Here is a 22500-nt window from a genome sequence, read left to right as displayed (position 1 = left end):
CGCATCAAATTGAGTGCCCTCAACACTAGGTTATTCAGGCTATTCTGCCAGGAGATGGACACCGACCATAATAATTTACTATTCTACACTCATGTCAGATGGTTATCTCAAGGAAACCTTCTGCGCGTTTACAAGCTCAAAGATGAACTGAAGGAGTTCCTACGCACACAAGGGGAAATGGCATGGGTAGCGTTGCTTGAGTCGGACTCTTGGCTGTCAGAACTGTGCTGTCTCGTTGACATCTTTGAACATCTCAATGTCCTCAACCACTTCCTCCAAGGCAAAGACGCCAACCTCATGATTTTTCACGACAAAATGAGCGGATTTCTGGCGACTCTAAAATTACTGGCAGACAAAGCAGCTGTTAAGCGCTTCAGCCTTCCCCCCCCCCCCCTCTAGTAGAGCATCTAACAACCTGCCAGTACGATGATACTGAGCTCGACTGTCTTTCTGGGGAGATAGCACGCCACCTTCGGTCGCTCATTGAACAGTTCGAGCACCATTTCCCTGAGCTGGATGTGCAGTCCTTTTCTCTGGTTCGGGACCCTTTCACGGCTCCACTGGACTCGATTGCTGATGAAGATGATGCAGCACAGGAAGAGCTTGTACAGCTCCAGCAGGATTCAGGAGTGCAGGCTCTTGCGCGGACGAATTCATTGTCGACATTCTGGTGCAAAATGCTGCCGTCGTACCCGACCCTGTCATGGCGCGCCATTAAGGTTCTCATGCCATATCCTTCATCATACCTTTGTGAGCAGTCGTTCTCCACCATGATGGTGCTTAAAACAAAGTACAGAAATCGCCTAGAAATGGAGCATGATATGATCCTGGCATTGTCATCTACTTCTCCACGAATAGAGAAGTTGGTTTCTGAAAAACAGGCTCATCCTTTTCACTGATATATCTAAATGTCATTCGGAATAAACTTCTGAAACATTCAACTGTACTATTTGGATACTGTCGGCTATTCTCCGTTTACTCGTCTTTGAAAACATGACGATGGTGAATAAAGTAAACAGTCAATGTTCTTGTGTCATATGAAATCTTATCTTATATATTATGAATTGGGTTTTGAATCTTTTGGGTCGCGCGATGTAGAGAGGTTCTGAAATTGGGTTGCCACTAAAAAAAGTTTGAAAACCACTGCGTTAGACGGAGGACCCTAAGTCACGTGGTCGAGTTATTGGCGCTCAAGATCGATTAGCGACCCGCAGCGTTACAAAGGTATTGGTGCGTGACGGCTTGCGATTCCGGAGAGTCTGGTGGGAACCCGAGGTAGCTTCCCCCTCGTGGTCTTTTCGCCCCCGACCCCAGGGTCCACAACACTTTGGTGTCAGGAGTGGTGTGAACCCTGAACAATTTGGTGGTCAGATGTGAGATTTGAGCCTGGGGTGTGCTTCACGCAACCCCAAAATTAAGAGCAGGTTTGAGCATTAATTTTATTTAATTATTTGTTGGGACCATGGCAGACCAATACGAGCTGGTTCAGGTGGGTTTTGAAACAACAATGTTAGAAGCATCCATGGCTCAGGACGACAGCTTTGAGGGAGATCATTCCCTGCAGCAATACCCAGAGGTAACGTTGGGGGCAACCCGGACATCAACGATGTTTGGTTGGGGACCCCCACCATCAAATTTCCCTCATGGAGGACTTAGCAATCGCTTTGGGATCCATACCCGATCGGAGCAGATCGGCTTTGCCAAAGCCTTTTGAGATGAATCAGATGTTGGAAATAATGAAACAAAGGATGGATAAAATGGAAGGAAATATACAAGCAGGACAAAAACAACTGAGGGATGAAATAAATGGAATACGCAAGTGATGGGCAATAGCATCAAGGAGGAAATGAAGGTGGAGCTGGAAAAGGTAAAGGCGGGCAGCAAAGTCTGGACGATGGGCTGGCAAAGGTAAATGGCGAGATGCAAAACTTGGACCGGAATTTCGCAAATGAGATCAGGACAGTCCGTGAGGAAATTAACCGGTTGAAGGAAAATGTGGAAGGTGTTTAGACTGCAATGATGATGGGTAAGGAAGAAGTGATGAATAAAATAATGACGGTTAAGCGAGAAGTAGATAAACTCGGACAGGGGATGGCGGAAATAACGAAAGGAGAAGCGCAATTGGAAGTCGAGATTGGGAAAAACACGAACGCGATGCAAAATTTAAAACAAGGCCAGCAGGAAACAAAGGGGGAATTGGGGGCCACAAAGGAGGAATTAAGTCACAAAGAGACATGGAACGGGTGAAGGATGTATTACATAAAGTAAAAGAGGAGCATACACAAATAAAACAAGAGGTGAAGGACGTTAAGATTGAGCTTGTTGAATGTCTTGAGACCCGATGTAAGAGTCAGGATAACCTCCTTCGGGAAAAAAGAGAGAGCATATATGCCCCCTTAAGGAAGACGGCGACCAGGTGAGTCCAGTGAAGGTAAGACTTTGCAAGGTGGAGTGGGCACGTGATGCAAAAGGGTACATGATGGGTCTTGGGGGGGGTAGAAGCCCCGGGATCTCTTGGACTAACATAAGCCCCCGGTATGATTGTGCCAGAGTGTTTGCAGAGCGTGAGAAACATAGCAAGGATGAGTGCGCGAGAGCGTGCGGGGGCACGCATCGACTCAGGCAGGAGTAACGGGTAGTGTGACAGATGGGAGAAGCGAGCCTCCCGAGCATGATAGTTATTTTGGAAACTGCACCGCCTCCATGGGACTCTGCATGTGAGGTATGGTGTGTGCGAGAGTGTGTGCGGTCCGTGCTTGGCAGACCGCCCAAGCGTGGACCATTACATGAAGTGCTTATGGCTTTCGTGGAGCCGGCGTGGAAACGCTCCATGCCGGATAAATTACTGGAGCGCGGACGGCTAAAAGGGGAGCAAACAAAGGGATGATCGGAATTTGGAAAAAAATTTCCCATCGAAGCCCATGTCCAAGACCCGACGTGCTGCGCGACGCGAGTGGTGCTCGCGGGACACCTGGCACATGTGAAAACGGCTGCGGGACCGCCGCCAGGTGGCTTGACACGGTCGGAGTAAGAGTGGGTGTGGCGAAGCTCACGGGGCGGCCCGTATGCGAGTGACGTCGGCGAGGATCCCGCAGCATGAACAGTGGGTGTGTTGGACTCGAACACATTGGCGTTTCCCATGAGAAATCGCCAAAAAGCCAGTGCAAGCATTTGTATTGATTAAGAGGCGATGGGTGTGCTGCCGCCCACCCCCGTGGAGGCAGAAGGCTCACTAAGACTGTTCGCGGGAAGATGAAGCCCAGCTAGGATGTAGTGAACATCCTGCCAGGGCAAATGAGTACTAGTTAGGGGAAGGGTTTCGCATAAGATAGACCGGCCGCATGGAGGCATTAGAAGCAGTCCTCCATGTAGGCCCGGGAACATTAGTTAGGGGAATTTAGGTTAGAAAGTAGAGATCATTGGGAACAAGGACAGCCATGGAACGTGTAGTGGAGACATAGCTTAGCTATATCGAATTAAATGGAACGTGCATTAGAGTAAGGGATGACGGGGAGCACGAGTTAGTTCGGGGCACTTAGCTCGTAGAGTGTCGGTATGAATTGAAAAAAAATGAGTGAATGCGGGTCAGCGGGCCCGATGAATGAATGTGGAATGCATGGTGCGAATGAATGATTGGGGGGATGAGTGAATCCCACCCAAGGGAACCCGGGGTTAGAGTAATATTATTTCGCTGGATAGTCAAATTAACAAAGGGATGTCGTTTTGTGGTTGGTGTTGAACGAAGGCACGAAACGTTTTGCAGGGTGCAGGAGACGATTAACTGGCTGGGAGCATGGTTTGTGAAAGGTGAGTATTGAGTAGAGGGCACCCCGGGCGCCGGAGTAATCGGCCAGAGTAGGCTGTGGGTCAAAGGGACCAAGGACTTAGAGTAGGTAATGGGCATTGGTACCCCGGGGAAAGGGACCCGGAGTGCCAAAATGCCATGGGGGCATTGAGGGGGAAGTGCCAGTGAGGGCATTCCCCACGTTAGTGAGGATTAGGAAGGCTCGGAGACAGCCTCAGCGACCCGGGGTACTGAAGAATGAGTCGGCAGGTGGGCAGATCTGCCATTGGAGTCACGCTGTCCAGCCACAAAATTGTGCGAGAGCACGGAGGAAAATTTGCTGGCCAGGCCCAAATTAGTAATGAACACCAACATAGGCGACGGGAATTGTGGTCGCTCGAACCGAGAGTTTAAAGAGAGAGGCATGTTGAAAAGCCCTGGGGATAGTTTAAAGATTAATGTGATAGGATAGATTAGAATATGTGTACCCCTTCACACCATCCATCCCTTCAATGTTCGTAGGTCGCTGGACTCATCATGGAAATGCTGAAGCCTGTGGGAGTTATCCCGAGGCTCTGGACAGGTTTACTTGATTCTTTCTCGATCCTCTTTAAAGGAACCTTCGGGATTGGGAATGGACAGTTAGGCCAGGTTAGCCAAACAAAGATGATAAGAGGATTAGGGACATACATATTAAAAAAAAAAAATTCTAAATCTTATTACTTTGTTACAACCTAACGGTGGTGGGTATGGACATGGACAGGCATTGGCAATATGATGGGGTGGGGGGGGGGGCAGACACCGTAGGGTCTTCATACCGGCCAACGCCACCACACTCCCTCCACAACTACAAGCTACCACCATGAGGCCGGTCAGCTTCACATGCCGACCTACTGCACCTTACTTGGTCTGCCTTTGCCATGCCTTTGCTTTGACTCCATTTGCCATGCATTACCCATGCCTTTATTTGCCTTGACTCCACTTATTACACATTGCCATATCATCGCTGAACCTTGCTATGTGCCCCAAGACCATCTGTTGTGGAAGTGTTTGCAGGGACTGCCATGCAGGCAGCCGCATTACCGGGGACTGCATTTGGACAGCCGGGATCTCTTTATTGATAAAGGCCAGTTCAAATGGACTGTGAGACGGCATGTGGCCTTCCGTGTTGGGGTGAGTTGCCTCCAGCAGCCAGGAAAAAAACAACAAACATTTTGGACCCTGAAGACGCCAGGCTGCATGACCACCTGCTGCTGCACTCATCCGCAATTTTTTCATTTGCTGTGTTTTCTTCCCTTGAGTCACAGGTCCATTTGGTAATGTAAATATTCGAAATGTATGTAGTTTTAACCCACTTGTTTGTTTAGTTCAATTCCGGAAATGTCGCATCAGGATGTCCGTACGAGTCTGCTCGCTCAAATATGCAACGCACTAGGTTCATTATTTTTGGGACATCTATTTGAAATGTCACACTCAGGGATCCATTGGTAAAGCGTCCTTGGGGAAACTACACCTATATGCCACACGAATATTCAATGACTCGTGTCAAGTCTAGCAACAGGGAGGGGGGTAGTGTTGTGGTTTTTTGAAACTGAATGACTCTAAGGCAATGGCACCCAACATAGAGTGATCCCCAGGCAGTTATTGGGTGAGTCTTCGTGCAGTTAGAACTTCCCCTCATGTCCAGTGGGTTAACGGGACGAAGAGCATTGCGTGGGTCTTATAGCTCGGTCTATTTACTTTATCTCTATCTTCTATTCTGATTTCTATTCCAACCCTTTCCTTTTAGCCATGGTACAAATCAAACCAGCAAACAAACACACCACGATATGAATATAATGGCAAACATACCACGCAGCTTCCCGTGAGAGAATCAACAAAAGAACAAACACAATGCAGCACGCGCATGGCGCGCCATTTCATTTAAATCTGCACACCAATTTCCAATGGCATCTCACCTTGCTCACCCCTCACTCAACAAAAACTCACCACTTCGACCAACAACACCTCCTGCACACGGGAAAAATATTCACGCACCTCTCGTACCTCCACATCTCCACAATTCGCCAATAAACAGAGGCGTGCTGCACAGCTCGGGCTGTACTTGAACCGCATGATGCAGGGACAAGAAATGTATGTTAATAGCACCAACCGCATCTCGCTGGGAATGTCCCGGGTTAGCACGCGGGATTGATATGACCCTCGTCCAGTCACCAGAACACGGCAAGATGGGTGGCGAGGAGGGGTTGCGTTTTTGACAGACGTGCTTTTCCGCTAGTAATTACATATATATGTGTATATGTATGTATATATATATATATATATATATATATATATATATATATATATATATACATGTGTATATGTATTATGAATATGTATACATATCCATATATATATATATATATATATATATATATATATATATATATATATATATATATATATATATGTACATGTACACACACATATTTTTAAAGAAGAAGAAGGCGCTTCCAACCAAAAGTAAAAAAACTCCATCGATTCTAATTTGAGCAAAAAAGCGAGAGCAGACCTGGTCTCAGGGCAACGTTTCGCCGGCTTCACAGCCGGCTTCATCAGGCACAATAGATACACATTATATATATATATATATATATATATATATATATATATATATATATATATATATATATATTTTTTTTTTTATCATTACTGGTATAAAAGTTTGTCTGTCAAAAATGACGAGTTGGAATTATTTTATTCAAAATATTCATGGAGATTGGAAGATATGAAGTTTCATAGCAAGAAAATGCATTATTTTAAAACACCACATGTACAGTACATATGTGACTATTTTCTTTATCTTCTGGGATGTTTTGTTTCGGTGGTACAGCCTCGCGAGCGTGCCAAAGTCTGAAGCCTTGACCTAGCGTCAAGTGTGCTAATATCTTCTTTATTTATGAGACATCCTACAGACGTAAATGAACACTCGTTTTACTCTTCGTTCGCTGCATATCTCGTGCAGGGAATTTTACCTCCCTGTTGCTTGTATTTGTTGTTATTTTAAAAAAACATTTCTGTGTACCGCCCTTGAGGCTTGCTTTGCAAGTCACCATCAACAATTCCAATAAAAGAGACACAATTTCTCTTTTATGGAAAATGTTTTTTGAGTTTTTTTTTTATCCTGAAAAATAGACCGCAGTGAACACATAGTCGTGTTAAAAGATTGGTCTTGAAAACCCGACTCAAATCGTCCTTATGAAGCAGGACAAACATACAAATACACAATGTTTTGTAAAGGTAGATTGGTTAAACTGGTTATTGGTTTCTCATTATTATTATTATCATCATTTCGGAAGAGATGACCTGTTGAGTTCTGTGCAGCTTATCACAACGCCAATACCAAATTTGTCAGCACACCCTATCTACCAAAACAATATGCAGGGCTTTTATGGCTGTTGTACCAACCCAAAGGGTATGCATATGAAAAACGCCACAGAATCTTATGTCTTCGAATGTACACAGATGAGAGAGCCAACTTAGAGCTATCGGCCTTGCGATGCGACTACATAAAACCGCAGGTGGTGTTGGAGTCGAAGGGGACAAGAAAAGCTCAATTATAGAGAGCCAGCACTTGTTTACTTGCGTTTGAAAGTGCCTTATATTAATGGCTTGTAGTCCAGATAAAACCTACTAATGATTCATCCACAGCCCCCTTGATAGCAAGTCAAAGCTTTGTGCCCATCACACAGAATACACAAAGGCACATTGCCCTGAATTGCACGACAAAGCTGAGGCGTGTCGAGCGAGCGTGTGCTCGAATGGCGGTACAACGATCGGACGTGGAAATGAATGGGTGTCGAGCAGTGATGTTAGAATCTCTTCATGAGATATGTCCTCTCTGTATCATTGAATGTTCATTTTTTGTCAAGGCTGGGTTCACTATTCACAATCCAAATCCAGCTTTACTCTGAATGTTTCTTGTACACCAATAATACCATGCTTCCGAGAAAACTACTCCAGTGGTTTGTGATGTCGCTCTCAGTATACTATGCAGCACATGTCCTTACTTACCATACTCTCAGTACCCTGAACATCACCTACCCTTACTTCCCATACTCTCAGTACATTGAACATCACCTACCCTTACATTTGTCGCAGTACACTGAACAGCACCTGTCCTCACTATTGTACAAGACTCCATATTATATTGGCATTATGTTTCCTCCTGCAGGTCATACTGGGGCTTATAAATGTGTAATTTGTAAAATAAGCCATTAACAATTCTCTGGAGGTGAAATCAACAAAAGGAACAACAACAGGGCTGGCAGGATGGCCTAGGCCAGGCCAGAGAGGTATGCACACTCGTCTCTGAGCCGTCTATCCTGGTTTAGAATATCGGCCCAGCTACAAACTGTCATCCTAGTGTGTTGCAGGCAGAGTGATCAGGCATCAATGTGTGTACCATCCCTTGGGTGGACGTTAAACTGGGCATCATCTCCCAGCACTAGTTTGATGTTAAATATCCCATAGTGCCCTTTGCGAAGAGGAGGTGAGCTATTGATGGCACCCTGAACAAATTACAAATTCCTGCCCTAACCTACAAGGGTGTGTTGCATTGTCGGCATAGCCATATTGGGTTTCAGAAAATGCTGCTACTCACAGTTATGTGATGCATTTTCAAGAAGAAAAAGAACAACAATGATAACGACTTCGTCGAGTTAGCCAGGGGAGGGGGATGCAACATTAAAGTTACTTTTTTTTTTGAGGCAAATTTCATGGTCTTGTTGGGAAGCAAACCCATAATGCTTTTCAGTGAAAACACCTTGATCTCAAGTGTAAGCTGACCGATTGCATGCAGCTCGTCCGGCCAATTGGAAAATAGTTACAGTTCAGAGGGAGAATAAATCACTCACTCCAACTTGACACGGATGGAGAGAACTATATCCAGAGTTGGGAAATGAAGGAATGCTCACAAATGAAATGTTTCATTCAACGAGCAATTCCAAATGTAACAAGAAAAAGGAACAATCAGAGATTGCAAACCCTCGCCAGTGGTGTATTGTTTTTTTAATAGGTTTTCAGGTAAATTCAATATGGCTGCCAAAGTATGTAAGCTATAACATCATATGTGTGACTCTTTTGTTCTTCATGGATAGGCGGTCGTATGTGTAAAGTTTCGCCTCGATCTTTTCAGCCATTTCAGAGAAGAAGATTTTTGAAGGTTTAAAAAAATAGAAAAACAAGATGGCTGCAGAATCAAGTGACCGATAACGTCATCAAAATTTTTTGGTGGACCATTTTATCCCCAGATGACCCTCTAAATTTTTTCCACTGATTAGATGTAGCATTCTACATGTGCAATTTTGACATCATAATGAAGGCAAGCACCTATGATGTCATAAAAATTCCATACTCATTCCCCATGAGGAGTGTTTGCTATGTGCCACTTGTACACCCATGGCTTGGGGAATACTTGTGTGAAGTTCCCCTCGATTTGTCCAGCCGTTCTGGAAAATATTTTTTATAGGTTTTAGGGTAAATCCAATATCGCTGTCAAACCACGTGACCAATGACATCATATGTGTGAACCCTTTGTTCCTCATGGACAGGCAGTCATATGTGTAAAGTTTCACCTCAATCTGTTTAACCACTTCAGAGAATATATATATATTTTTTTTTAACAATATGGCTGTCGAATCATGTGTCCGATGACGTCATGATTTTTTTTTTTCTGTGGACCATTTTATCCCAAGATGATCCTCAAAATGTTCATACTCATCGGATGTGGCGTTCTACATATGCAATTATGATGTCATAACGAGGGCACCTATGATGTCATAAAAATCACTCTCATTCCACATGAGTACTTGCTATGTACCAATAGAATTAATTAGTTCTTATCACACATCCAATTTGTCCACCAAGTTTTGTCCGAATCAGTCCACAATTTTTTGAGATATCCTGTTCACAGACAAACAAGCAGACAGACAGGGTTGAAAACATAACCTCCGTCCACCTTCGATGGTGGAGGTAATTATCAAATGTACATATGACCATATGTCGAGCATGCATCATGACACAGATTGCCATTTCGACTCATGGGGAATAATACTGTAGATTCAGGAGTAAAGGTGCATGCTCTCTACTCTGGATTTTCCTCACTTCATATATCACATAAATAACTTGCACCATCATGTAAGATTTATCACACCATGCTTGAAATGAAGTCATGTCGAGAAATAAATCGACTCCTCCCATGCTCTTCCAGCCGAAGAAGTTGGATAAAGCAACCTTGAAAGACTCCCCAAGGTAAGCCCTTTGCTGTTTTAAACCCTTCCGAGAGTTCCTCCACAGCTCTAAAGATGTTCAGAGTACACACATGAGAATCCCAATGCTACATTTCAATGGCACAAATCCCTACAAATAGTACATACATGAGTATCCCTGCTTTTGACGTTAACACGTGGTATGTGCTTGGGAGCCTCGTTGGTATTCATTTCTGTTTACACCGTCTCTGATGATTCAGCAATAAGCGATGAAACTGGTCCGGCAGCTGAAGGGGTGTGTAGCATTGGGATTCTCATGAGTGTACAATTATTGAATGTCTTTGGAGCTGTGGAGGAACTCTGGGAAGGGTTTGAAACAGCAAAGGGCATGTTTTATAAAGCTAATCAGTGATAAAAGTTAATGTATGAATTTATCAGGATGGTGTATTAATTATATTTATGTTGCAGCGATGTTTTGTAATGGTGGTTGAAAGTGGTATGGCGGTTGAGTTCCGGCACGTGATTTGAATGGGGTTTTGGCAGCAATATGCTAATGAGTTGGCGCATGCGATTTCAATGGGGTTTTAAACTAAAAGATAGAAAATTGTTGAGAAAATGGGAAAAAACCAAACTAATCCCTCACAATGCATATTTCCTTTGTAATAAATGAGACACAAGGGAAGGAGGACACTATCTGTAACAAGTACTATCTATGAAATAACTATCTCAGGAACTGCTATATGTTGTGTGTCATTGCCATAACCGTCGATATATATATATATATATATATATATATATATATATATATATATATATATATATATATATATATATATATATATATATATTTCCTGAAAAATGCCGCAAATGTGGAATACACGAATGTCGGGCATTGTTTTCAATGGGAAAAAGGGGATAGGTTCCCGGCGGTTCGTAATTCATGAGGGAAAATAAAAAACCCCGTGAAAAGAACTACCAATACCACCGTGAAAAACTGCGAACACGTGAAGCACAGGGCCACAAATGTCGAAGCAGGTCAGAAGAACCGCGAATACGGTCGCGAAAAAGTTAAGCACAGGGCTGCAAATGTAGAAGCAGGTCAGAAGAACCGCGAATACAGTGGCGAAAAAGTGAAGCACAGGGCCATGAATGTAGAAGTAGGTCAGAAGAACCGTGAATACTGTCACGAAAAAGTGAAGCACAGGGCCATGAATGTAGAAGCAGGTCACATTTTATGAACCGCAAATACTTAGGGACTGCGAATAGTGGAATCGTGAATGTCGCAGTTCAACAGTATCTACCGATATAAATATAAATTTGCCAGATTGTGTTTGAACGATGTAAATCTCATAACCACAGCACATATAATGCTGAATGATACCTCATTTAAGAACTCTTGGCTCCGGACAGTGCATACGGTGGTCTACAAATATCGGTGGTCATGCAATTTCGACTTATGTCCATTTTTGTGTCTAGGTTGCACACATGGGTGGTGTATAGGCTCAGAGTTGCTGATTCACACATCCACCGGAAGTAAAAAGCAATATAACCACAAACTATTCAGTTAATTCCATCCAATATATCATTATCTTGTCGTCCATTTACTTTACCAAGAAACCTTTGCAGTTTTAACAGTTAGTAAGTGTTATGTGGACTTGGGGTTGGGGACTTGAAGAAGAAAGGGGGAGTGGAAGACAAAGTTGGAGCGAGGGGTGGGGATCAGAAAAGGGACAGATTTAGGAAAGGTTGAGGCTTCGGCTGGGGAGTGGGAGGGATGGTATTGAGGAGTTGAATAAGAAAGGGAGAGGTAAGGACAGAGAGTTGTGGTGGGGGGCAGAGAGGGGACAGAGTGCTGGGAGAGGTAGTTTGAGGACTTGGGGTGGGGATGGGGTTTGAAGACTTGGAGATGGGAGGAGGGGGTGGGGGAGGGGTTGAGGATTTGAAGTCACATTCCCCATTACGTGGAATTTCCACGGGTCCCTGATATGCTGTCAAAGGACATTCCTAGCAAACTCCCTAAACATTCCACACTCTATTGGAAACCAATTCCCTTACAACAGCCAGGTGGAACCGGGTTATCTGCTTGTACTTAATAAAGTGCCTTCTGAGACCAGCAGTTTATTGGACATCCTCGGTGGAGTGAGAACCTTCTCCACTCAGAACTTGGAAAGGTGTACAAGGCCTTCATCTGCGGTACCATTAAGTATACCTCCATAATGCAGGGAGGGGTTCTACATAACCACCTGGTTAACTGGCAAGACATTGCCTCGTATTTGCATCACTTTCTGGGAAACTGTCAGGTAAGCTCATCTTCAGCCATTGTAAGCTGACAGAGGAACATCTCTGTCTTCAATCTTAGCAACGGGCTTGCAATGTCTGTCGTCTGTTTCACTGAAAATCTGTCAGGTCGCACAGGCTGTCTTCCACTAGCCCTTTAACTGTTTACGTTGAAGGTGCAATCACATCTCTCACTTGTATTCACTTGTGTCCTTCGATGTGACTGCACCCCACCACCTCGTTCTCTAACCCCAAATCCATCTATGATCCATTTTACCCTGAGTAACTGCCTACCTGTACCTCCCTGTTTTCACGTTTTGTTCCATCTTTTGTATCTTTTGGAATATCAGTTTTCTTGAAGGTATTTTTCTTGATACACACTGCACATGACAAACTAATATTCAGCATTTAATTACAACCAAAACCCAAGCAATTTTCAATGGATAGAGTTATGACATCATCATGCTGAAATGTCAAACTAAAAAAAACAATATTCGGGGGAAGCACAACCGATGCATCAGGTTATTCATTTTTTGTCAAATCAAAATCCCCATAGGTGTTGCAGGAAACGACACGTATAAAAGGTGTCCAAAGGTTTTTGAGAAAATGCAACAATTGCTTCTCGACCTCATTGAAAGTGGGGGCTCATTTGTTTGGGTGTCAATCATGGTCCCACATGGTGGTTTGAAGCAGTTCGAATCATGTTAAGGGTGAGATTATGAGACGTGAGACAAACGGAGTACTGTGTACACTTTTCACTCACTTTTTCATCTTCACTTGCTTGCGGCAGGGAACTGTATTCCGCATGCACATGCGAGTCAAAGGATCCACATCTTCCACCACCACAAATGGCTTTTCTTCCAATGTAACGACGCTCAGGTGCCGATCGTCAGTCGCTTTCGATTCCGAGAACTCGTACCGTGGCCACACCGGGTAGGTGAGGACGAGCGAATCTCGTTCCCATTTTCCCACCTGATTCAGGGAGTGCATGTTAGTAGGCAGATAACCAGACATCCCATTACAAAACGAGATGATCATGAGCTTTGCAATATCCTGCAACTGCAGTGTTTAAAGCCATATGTCTCATGTTAAACCAGCACACAAAGTGTAAACTGCAAGTTTCATGGCTTCAAAAGATAATGGCAAAGATGTTCGACTTTAAATTGCTAGCAAGCAAACAAATTGGGCAACCAATTAATCGACAGCCAAAACTAACAAACCAACAATAACTACAATCCAACCAAGAACAACCAACCAATGTGTGGACAAACAACAGCCAACAGCCAAGAGCCAAAACCCAATCAAAACCAACCAACCAACCAACTAATGAGTCAACAGTGAAAACCCAATCAAAACCAACCAACCAACCAATGAGTCAACAGTGAAAACCCAATCAAAACCAACCAACCAACCAATGAGTCAACAGTGAAAACCCAATCAAAACCAACCAACCAACCAATGAGTCAACAGTGAAAACCCAATCAAAACCAACCAACCAACCAACCAATGAGTCAACAGTGAAAACCCAATCAAAACCAACCAACCAATGAGTCAACAGCGAAAACCCAATCAAAACCAACCAACCAACCAATGAGCTAATAGTCAAAACTCAATAAATACCAACCAGCCAACAAATGAGCCAACAGCCAAAACCCAATCAAAACCAACCAACCAGTGAACCAAGAGCCAAATCTAACCAACCAATGGACCAACAGCCAAAAACCAATCAAAAGCAACCAACAGCCAAAAACAACCAGTGAACCAAGAGCCAAATCTAACCAACCAATGAGCCAACAACAAAAATTCAAACAAAACCAACTGACCAATGAGCCAACAGCTCGAACCCAATCAAACTCAACCAACCAATGGACCAACAGTCAAAACCCAATCAAAAGCAACCAACCAATGAGCCAACAGCAAGAACCCAATCAAACTCAACCAACCAATAGACCAACAGCTAGAACCCAATTAAACTCGACCAAGCAATGAGCCAACAGCTAGAACCCAATCAAAACCAACCAACCAATGGACCAACAGCCAAAACCCAATCAAAAGCAACCAACCAATGGACCAACAGCCAAAACCCAATCAAAAGCAACCAACCAATGAGCCAACAGCTCGAACCCAATCAAACTCAACCAACCAAAAGACCAACAGCTAGAACCCAATCAAAATCAACCAACCAATGGACCAACAGCCAAAACCCAATCAAAATAAACCAACCAATGAGCCAACAGCCAAAACCAAATCACAACCAACCGACCAATGAGCTAACAGCCAAAATCCAATCAAAGGGAAAGGGTCTTGTGGAAGACCTGCAATGCAAAAATAAAACGGTGCAGGGTGTGCGTGCCACATGCCCCCTCCCACCCGCCTCTCTGTAAACCTTAAAGAAAACAAAGTGGGCCAACAGACATATAGGGGTGGGAGACATGTTCCCCACGATCCCTATACAGGATGGCTTGAAAGTCGATTAACCCCAGCTAAATTTCTCTCACCTCGCTCCCTCCCTATCCCTCCACCCTCCTCTGCCGTGGTGGTACAAGGTGAATGACGGAGCACATACAGATACTGATTAAATATTCTCAGTACTGTACAACAAAACCTGTATATTAAAAGAGTTTAAGAATGATTGCCTTACTGGGGAGGGGTAATGTGACTTTCATGCCAATCTGTAGAAAGGGAGGGGGATAGCGTGAGGTTAAATTATTGCAGGAAATGTGGGGGCACCAAGACGCCCACGAGTATTGGTGTTAGGGTGGGGACACCGAGATGGCTAGCAAAGGGTCCTGTGGAGAGCCCATCCGAACGATGGGTGTAGCGGCCAAGGCTGTAAGGTCTCTATGGGGGATCCACAGTGACCCTGGTGATAAGGTAGGTTATAGAGACCAGATATGGCAGGCTGACTGTAAGAACAAACAGTAGAGATTATAGAGACATTATAAGTTAACATTTAAATTGTGTGCAAAAGGAGAATTGGACTTATTATAAAAGCTGAACTTGTGTATGGTTGGAGTGAGTCATAATTGGACACCTTCCTTGCTTAATGCCTATAGAGATAGTTCAGAGCACCTTCCTCCTCCTCCCTTCTCTCATCCTAACAAGATTATGGAGGAATGCATGTTGGGTTGATGGGAGTGGATGTAATTTGGTGAAGTGCATCGACATAAATTTATAGTGTGTGATGATGTGAAAGGAGTGTGTTATGAGTGGTAAAGCGAGTATGTGTGTGAAGAAGTACACCCTTCCTACTGGGATGAATCCCCATCGTAGAGATAGGTAGATAGAGTGGATTCAGTTGTTTCGGAAAATGGAAGCTGCAACGGTATTGGTGCTGGAAGAATGGAAAATAAATTAAAAATAAATTGGTGCAAATGTGTGGTGAATGGCTGGGAATGTGGCACAGTGGTTAGAGTGGCATAGAAAAGGCACCGGGCCCGGGACATCCTGGACAGATAAAAGCTGCTGGCAAACGCCATGTGGGCGATTTAGTTATAGAGCCCGGGTGCCCAGGGAGGACCAGAGGCAGGAATGCCAATTGGGCATTGTGGGTGCTGGGAGCAGCAAATCCATGGTGCGAGTCAGTGAGGGCTCCACATTGGTTAGGAGCGTGGGAGGACGCCCCAGGAAGGTCCACAGGGCTCGGGTGCTCCAGGAGAGACCGAGAGAGGCTAGGCTGATGAGCCAAATTTGAGCCTCACTACCTAAACTCAGAAGCATTTAAAGAACGTGTGGTTGGATTGGGGAAGTGCACCAGGGGGGCCTCTTCTCCCTCTTGCTCCTCGAAGTTCTCGGTTAATTGTTTGGTTATCTCTAGCTGGTAGCATCTCCCCTCACCCAACGCTGTCTATCAGAGCCCTAGATAGATCCTGCAGTCACCAAGCACATGTGCACTGCACATGTGCTTGGTGGCAGCAGGATCTAGCAGCACCCATTGCTCAACAATATCCCAGATGGCTACTCACCCACTGGAGATTTTGGTGGCCCATGTGGCCCAATACTAACAAAAATCACATGCAGTTCATGTGGCCTTCAAATAATAGAAGTTTCTTGGCCCGTGTGGCCCAATGAATAAATAAACAAGATGTCATGCACAGCACGATACTTGCGAAATTCATAAAACAAATTTGACCTCAAAAAATAATTGGTGGCTGAATTCAATGAGAAAATACAGAAATCCTCTTCAAATTTCAAGTCAAAGGGATGAAAATTGAGGATTTTAGAAATACCACCTTGCTGTAGTTATTGACCTTGGGCCTATGTTGATCTTTTGGTCTTTGTTGTCCTCAAAAATAATTGGGTGGTTGAATTCAATGACAATCTATAAATCCTCTTCAAATTTCAAGTCAATCGGATGAAAATTGAGGATTTTAGAAATACCACCTCAGTTGTTGACCTCGGGCCTATGTTGACCTTTTGGTCAATGTTGACCTCAAAAATAATTGGCTGGTTGAATTCAATGTCCGAAAATATAAATCTTCAAATTTCTAGTCAATCAGATGAAATTTGAGGATTTTTAAAAAGTTGGCTCAGATTTGTTGACCTTTTGACCATTTGACCTCAAAAACAATAGACTTCCTGCTTATGATGAACTCTACCATGTGGTGAAGTTTTGTGAAGATCAGTTTAAAACTGTGACCTGGAGGCGATAAACATAAATACGGACAGACAAACAGACAGAGAGAATAACGCATGCAACCAATCAATATACGAGAAAAATCTTCGATTTTCGCAAGTAAAAATCACAAAATGCAGCAAACACGGCAGATCAGATGGCAGGGCGGATGATGGCATGTGGCAAGACAGGAGAGTGGCTGCAGATGTCGTGGGAAAGCATGTTACGAGCCGGCAGATGTTGTGAGCCGGCAGATGTTGTGAGCTGACAGATGTTGTGAGCCGGCAGATGTTGCTGTCATGGCAAAAGCGTACACTGCCTGAAGGTGAGACAGTCGGCTTCAGTTCTGACCAGCTCTATACCTAGTTACCACAATAGTCCCTCTATGCTAACCCCCATCTCCTGCTTCTCTAAGCCCCTCTAAACTAATCATCCAATGGCCCCCCAATATCATTGACTAACCTATCTCTCAGTTTGAGATTAAGGCACGTGCAGTGATGATAAATGTGGAGGTGGCATGGCCTCATAGGGCTCGCTGGCAGAATAGCTCGATTGGGGGGGGGGGAGGGGGAGGGAGCTTCCGAACACTAACAATTTGGGATGCAATGGGTCCTCACAAAAGCGAATTACCCCATTCCGGTTTTCTCCAGCGGTCACAGACATCGAAAATGGTGCGAAGGGGAAGCATCTCCAATGTAACCTAGCATCATCAAAAACACTTTTCTTCATTTTATTGTTAACCCACATGAACCACAGTAAACACTCTGGGCTTTCCACAAAGCTCGGAGGGAGCACGCCGATCCATTTCTAACTATTCTCTGCCGGCCCGCACGCATGTCTGCTCAACCTGAGTGGGGTCTGTACTTTCTAACACCTGGGTAAGCTGCTCTGATTCTAATCATAACCAGTCCATCTCGAAGTGGGACATCCCCCTGATGCCATGCGCATTCCTCCCTCTTTCTCCTCATCCATACTAAAGCACGCCTCAAACATTGGTGCTACGCTCACTCTGCTCAAACCCTCATACGTGCACTTGCTCTCACATTTGCCCTTTCCCACACCAATGCCGATATGCAGGGGCTGAGTGGTTTCGGTCTCACTGACTGGTAGCTTGCCAGTAGCTTGCATTAATACAATTCAGGCAACACGGGAAGATTCAATTCAAGCAACATAGATAGTTACTCAGGAAGTGGCAAGACCCAGGAAGCAAAGACAGTTACCCAGGAAGTAGCAAGCATGGGAATCAGTGGGCAATTTATATTCTGGCAGCGGCCATATTGGATTTTGACACAGCAAAAAATGCCAGCATCTTCGGGTGACACCCGCCCATTTTGTTCAGCATCCTTCGATTGTATAGAAAACACCTTCAAAGCTTTGTCCCCGCATACTTGTGACGGGACCGACACATTGATCCTCCACTAATCACACCACCCCTACCAATAATAACACACGGACCAATCACACCACCACGACCAATCACAGGAGTTCACCTCTCCAGCAGAATTAATCACATGTACTGTATCTGTTTTGTTCATGTTTCGGTTCCAATGTAGGTCACGTGTGTTTACCCATTATTGCCATATTAATTGTTCCTGAAAAATAAATAACTTGTTTACCCCTTCCCTATAACTTGCTTACCCAATAACTGTTTACCCCTTCCTTCCAACTTGTTTACCCATTGCCTGCTTACCCCTTCCTTCCAACTTGTTTATCCATTGACTGTTTACCCTTTCCTTGTAACTTGTTCATCCATTGACCATTTACCCTTTCCTTGTAACTTGTTTACCCCTTCCTTGTAACTTGTTTATCCATTGACTGTTTATCCTTTCCTTGTAACTTGTTCATCCATTGACCATTTACCCTTTCCTTGTAACTTGTTTACCCATTGACCGTTGATCCTTTCCTTGTAACTTGTTTACCCATTGACTGTTTACTCCTGCCCTGTAACTTGTTTACCCATTGACTGTTTACCCTTTCCTTGTAACTTGTTTACCCATTGACTGTTTACCCTTTCCTTGTAACTTGTTTATCCATTGACCATTTCCTTGTAACTTGTTAGCCATTGCCTGTTTACCCCCGACCTGTAACTTGTTTACCCATTGACTGTTTACCCCTTTCTTCCAACTTGTTTACCCATTGTCTGTTTACTCCTTCCCTGTAACTTGTTTATCCATTGACTGTTTACCCTTTCCTTGTAACTTGTTTATCCATTGACTGTTTACTCCTGCCTTGTAACTTGTTTATCCATTGACTGATTACCCTTTTCCTTGTAACTTGTTTATCCATTGACTGTTTACTCCTGCCCTGTAACTTGTTTATCCATTGACTGTTTTGTTTACCCCTTCCTTCCAACTTGTTTACCCATTGTCTGTTTACTCCTGCCCTGTAACTTGTTTACCCAATGACTGTTTACCCCTTCCTTGTAACTTGTTTATCCATTGACCGTTTACCCTTTCCTTGTAACTTGTTAGCCATTGCCTGTTTACCCCCGACCTGTAACTTGTTTAGCCATTGCCCGTTTACCCCTTCCTTGTAACTTGTTTCCCGATTGCCTGTTTTGTTTACCCCTTCCTTCCAACTTGTTTACCCATTGTCTGTTTACTCCTGCCCTGTAACTTGTTTACCCATTGACTGTTTACCCTTTCCTTGTGACTTGTTTACCCATTGTCTGTTTACCCCTTCCCTGTAACTTGTTTATCCATTGACTGTTTACCCTTTCCTTGTAACTTGTTTATCCATTGACCGTTTACCCTTTCCTTGTAACTTGTTTACCCATTGACTGTTTACCCTTTCCTTGTAACTTGTTTACCCATTTAACTATTTTTTAGGAGGTTGGTGACAGTATTTGCACTCCGGCCCCCGTGAAACCCTTCACTCCGCAAAACACAAAAATGCAAAGAAATCTGAAAACCCACTCCATGGGAGTACCTCCTGTGCAGCTTCCCTTCGCAGGGCAGCTCACCCGATGAGGGGATTGGGGCAAAGCCTTCGATACCCCCACTCTTTGAGAGGAGGAAAACAACGGAGTAACCTTCCCGGGTCAGATTGTGGTAGGGGGTATCGGGATGGAGCTGAAGTGTCGTCCACCAGATGGTGGTCTCCTTGGGTTAACCTGGGGCAGTCCTTTCAGGTGGGTGCCTGGAATGTCCAATCTCTAAGAGAGGATGATCATCAGTCTCTATTATCACATGAGCTAAAGGGTTTGAACATCGGTATTGCAGCACTCTCTGAGGTTTGGAGACCGGATAGTGGCGAGATCATGGTGAGGGGTTCCACCTACTCTTGGTCCGGTCGCTCTGATGGTTACCATGCCCAAGGAGTTGCTGCAGCTGTGTCCAATAAGCTGACTCCAATGATAATTGAGGTAACACCGGTCAATGAGTGTATTATGAGACCAAGGATTCATCATTCCTTGGGTGTCGTTTCCCTGGTCTCTGTATATGCTCCGACTGAGGCAAGTGATCTCACCATGAAGGACGCATTCTACGCCACGCTCGATTATGTGGTTGATCAGTGCCCCAGGCGAGATACACTTCAAGTCTTGGGGGATTTCAATGCATCGAATTGAATTGAATGGGATGGTTAGGAGACATGTGTTGGTGCCCATGAGTCTGGACATGTGAACCAGAATAGCACTAAGTTCCATGACTTTGCCAGAAGTCATGGACTTCGGGTGGCTGCTTCATGTTTTCTGTGTCCACAGGCTCATCGCTGGACTTGGTATTCAAACGTTGGTGGTATGGCAAAGGATATTGACCATATGCTTGTTGATGGTTGCTGGAGGATGATCCAGAACTGCAGGGCCTTCTGGAGTGCTCAGTTCCTCAATAATAACCACAGGCTTGTGGAAGGAACTCTGAAGTTGTAGCTAAAATCCCAGAGAATGGTACCATCCCAGCCGAGGCTGGATGTTGACAAGCTCAAGGATGAGAGGGTAGCTGAGGAGTTTGTGAACAGGCTGAGTGGAGATTTGGAGGATCTGGGTGCTTTGGGGAATCCTGAAGAGTTGTGGAGTGCCTTCAAGACCACCATCCTTGATGTTGCCGGTGGATGTCTTGGAACTCACCAGAGGGCGAAGAAGAATTTTGTGACTCAAGGGACACTGGATACCATTAATCAGAGTCGCAGAGCCAGGCTTAATGGCAGAGCTGAGCTGTTCAGGGAGTTGAGGCATAAAACTGTATGTGTGCTTAGGGTGGACAATGAGGCCTATGTGCGAGGAATCTGTGAGGGGGTAGAGCATCACCTGTGCTGAAGTGATTCTCGTCCTGCATACATGGAAATTCGCACATTGCGTTTCTCCAAGCCCGTCCCTCTGTGTACTGCAGTTAGAGCGGAGGGTGGTAGGCTCTTGACAGAGGAGTCCAAAGTGAAGACCTGCTGGGCCAGTTACTTTAAGCAGCTGCACCAGGCTGGCCCACCAGCTGTTGAGTTGGATGTCAGGGATGTTACTATCCCTATTGCTGACCATCCAATCAACTGTGATCGACCTTCATTTGTGGAAACACAGGCTGCCGTGAACCGGTTCCATCCATCCATCCATTGGGACCATCCTCTGTGCAGAGCGTTGGTGCTGCCAAAAGAGATTCCTTGGCTATTGGACACAATCCTGGAAGGGTCACCACTCTGACACAGTACACCAGCATGCTGGCACTCATTTTGCCAATGTCGGAAGGATGACAAGCAGAGTCAACGCCACGTGGTATTAATTCAACAGCCGAGTGGGGTTTGAACTCAGGATCATAGGATCCCAAGTTCACCGCCCCAACCATTGAGCCAAACCGGGCATGGTGAACTGGTTGAAATGGGGTAAAGCTGCTTGGATTTGTGGCATCCATGCTGAACTTCTCAAGGATGGTGGAAATTCTGGAATCATGTCGTTGCATGTGGTTCTGTGCTCTGCCTGGAACACAGGCTTAATCCCAACTGACTGGAAGAGGAGCCTTGTTATCCCTCTGTAAAGGGAAGGGCGATTGCCAGGACTGTAACATTTACCGATGGGTGATGCTGCTCTCAGTGCCGGGCAAGATCTTTGCTCGGATAATTATTGATAGGGTTCACCACCATCTGCTTGAGCACAAGCGCCCAGAGCAGTCAGGCTTTATGCCAAAGAGATCAACCATTGACCATGTCCTTGCTCTTCGGGTCCTCACCGAATGCAGATGAGAGTTTCGGCAGGGGCTGCTTCCAGCCGTTGATCTCTGCAAAGCGTTTGATTCAGTGAATCGGGATGCCCTCTGGAGGATTCTTGGTTTTTGTGGGGTGCCACCAAAAGTGATCAATCTGATGTCTGAAATATACTCTGGTACTGAGAGTGCTGTGAGATGTGGTGATACCATCTTCGACTTATTTCCAGTTGTTACTAGAGTTCATCAGGGGTGTGTACCGTCTCCAACACTTTTCAGTGCTTGTATGGATTGCATTTTGGGGAGGACGTCGGAGAGATCAATCTGCGGTGCATCACTTGGGAATGTCAAGATCTCTGACCATGATTTTGCAGATGACGCAGCCATCTTTGCGCAGACTGGTTATCCTTTTGGGGGCCCTCGAGATGCTGATTGAGGAGTCGGAGC

General features: G+C 44.8%; 1 protein-coding gene across 1 annotated transcript in view; it reads right to left on the bottom strand.

Moving 5' to 3' along the window:
* The window catches only part of LOC147035458 (glutamate receptor ionotropic, NMDA 2C-like), a 343991-nt gene that overhangs the window by 98722 nt on the left and 222769 nt on the right, over positions 1-22500 (bottom strand). Inside the window, exon 6 of the mRNA XM_085898846.1 lies at positions 13076-13284. Within this exon, the coding sequence (XP_085754972.1) occupies positions 13076-13284 (209 nt within the window). The remainder of the gene's footprint in view (positions 1-13075; positions 13285-22500) is intronic.

The sequence above is a fragment of the Eptatretus burgeri genome, chromosome 1 (assembly GCF_056783735.1).
Source record: "Eptatretus burgeri isolate ZD-2024b chromosome 1, Ebu_testis_v1, whole genome shotgun sequence".
Taxonomy (NCBI): domain Eukaryota; kingdom Metazoa; phylum Chordata; class Myxini; order Myxiniformes; family Myxinidae; genus Eptatretus; species Eptatretus burgeri.
This window is presented reverse-complemented; position numbering and strand designations above follow the sequence as displayed.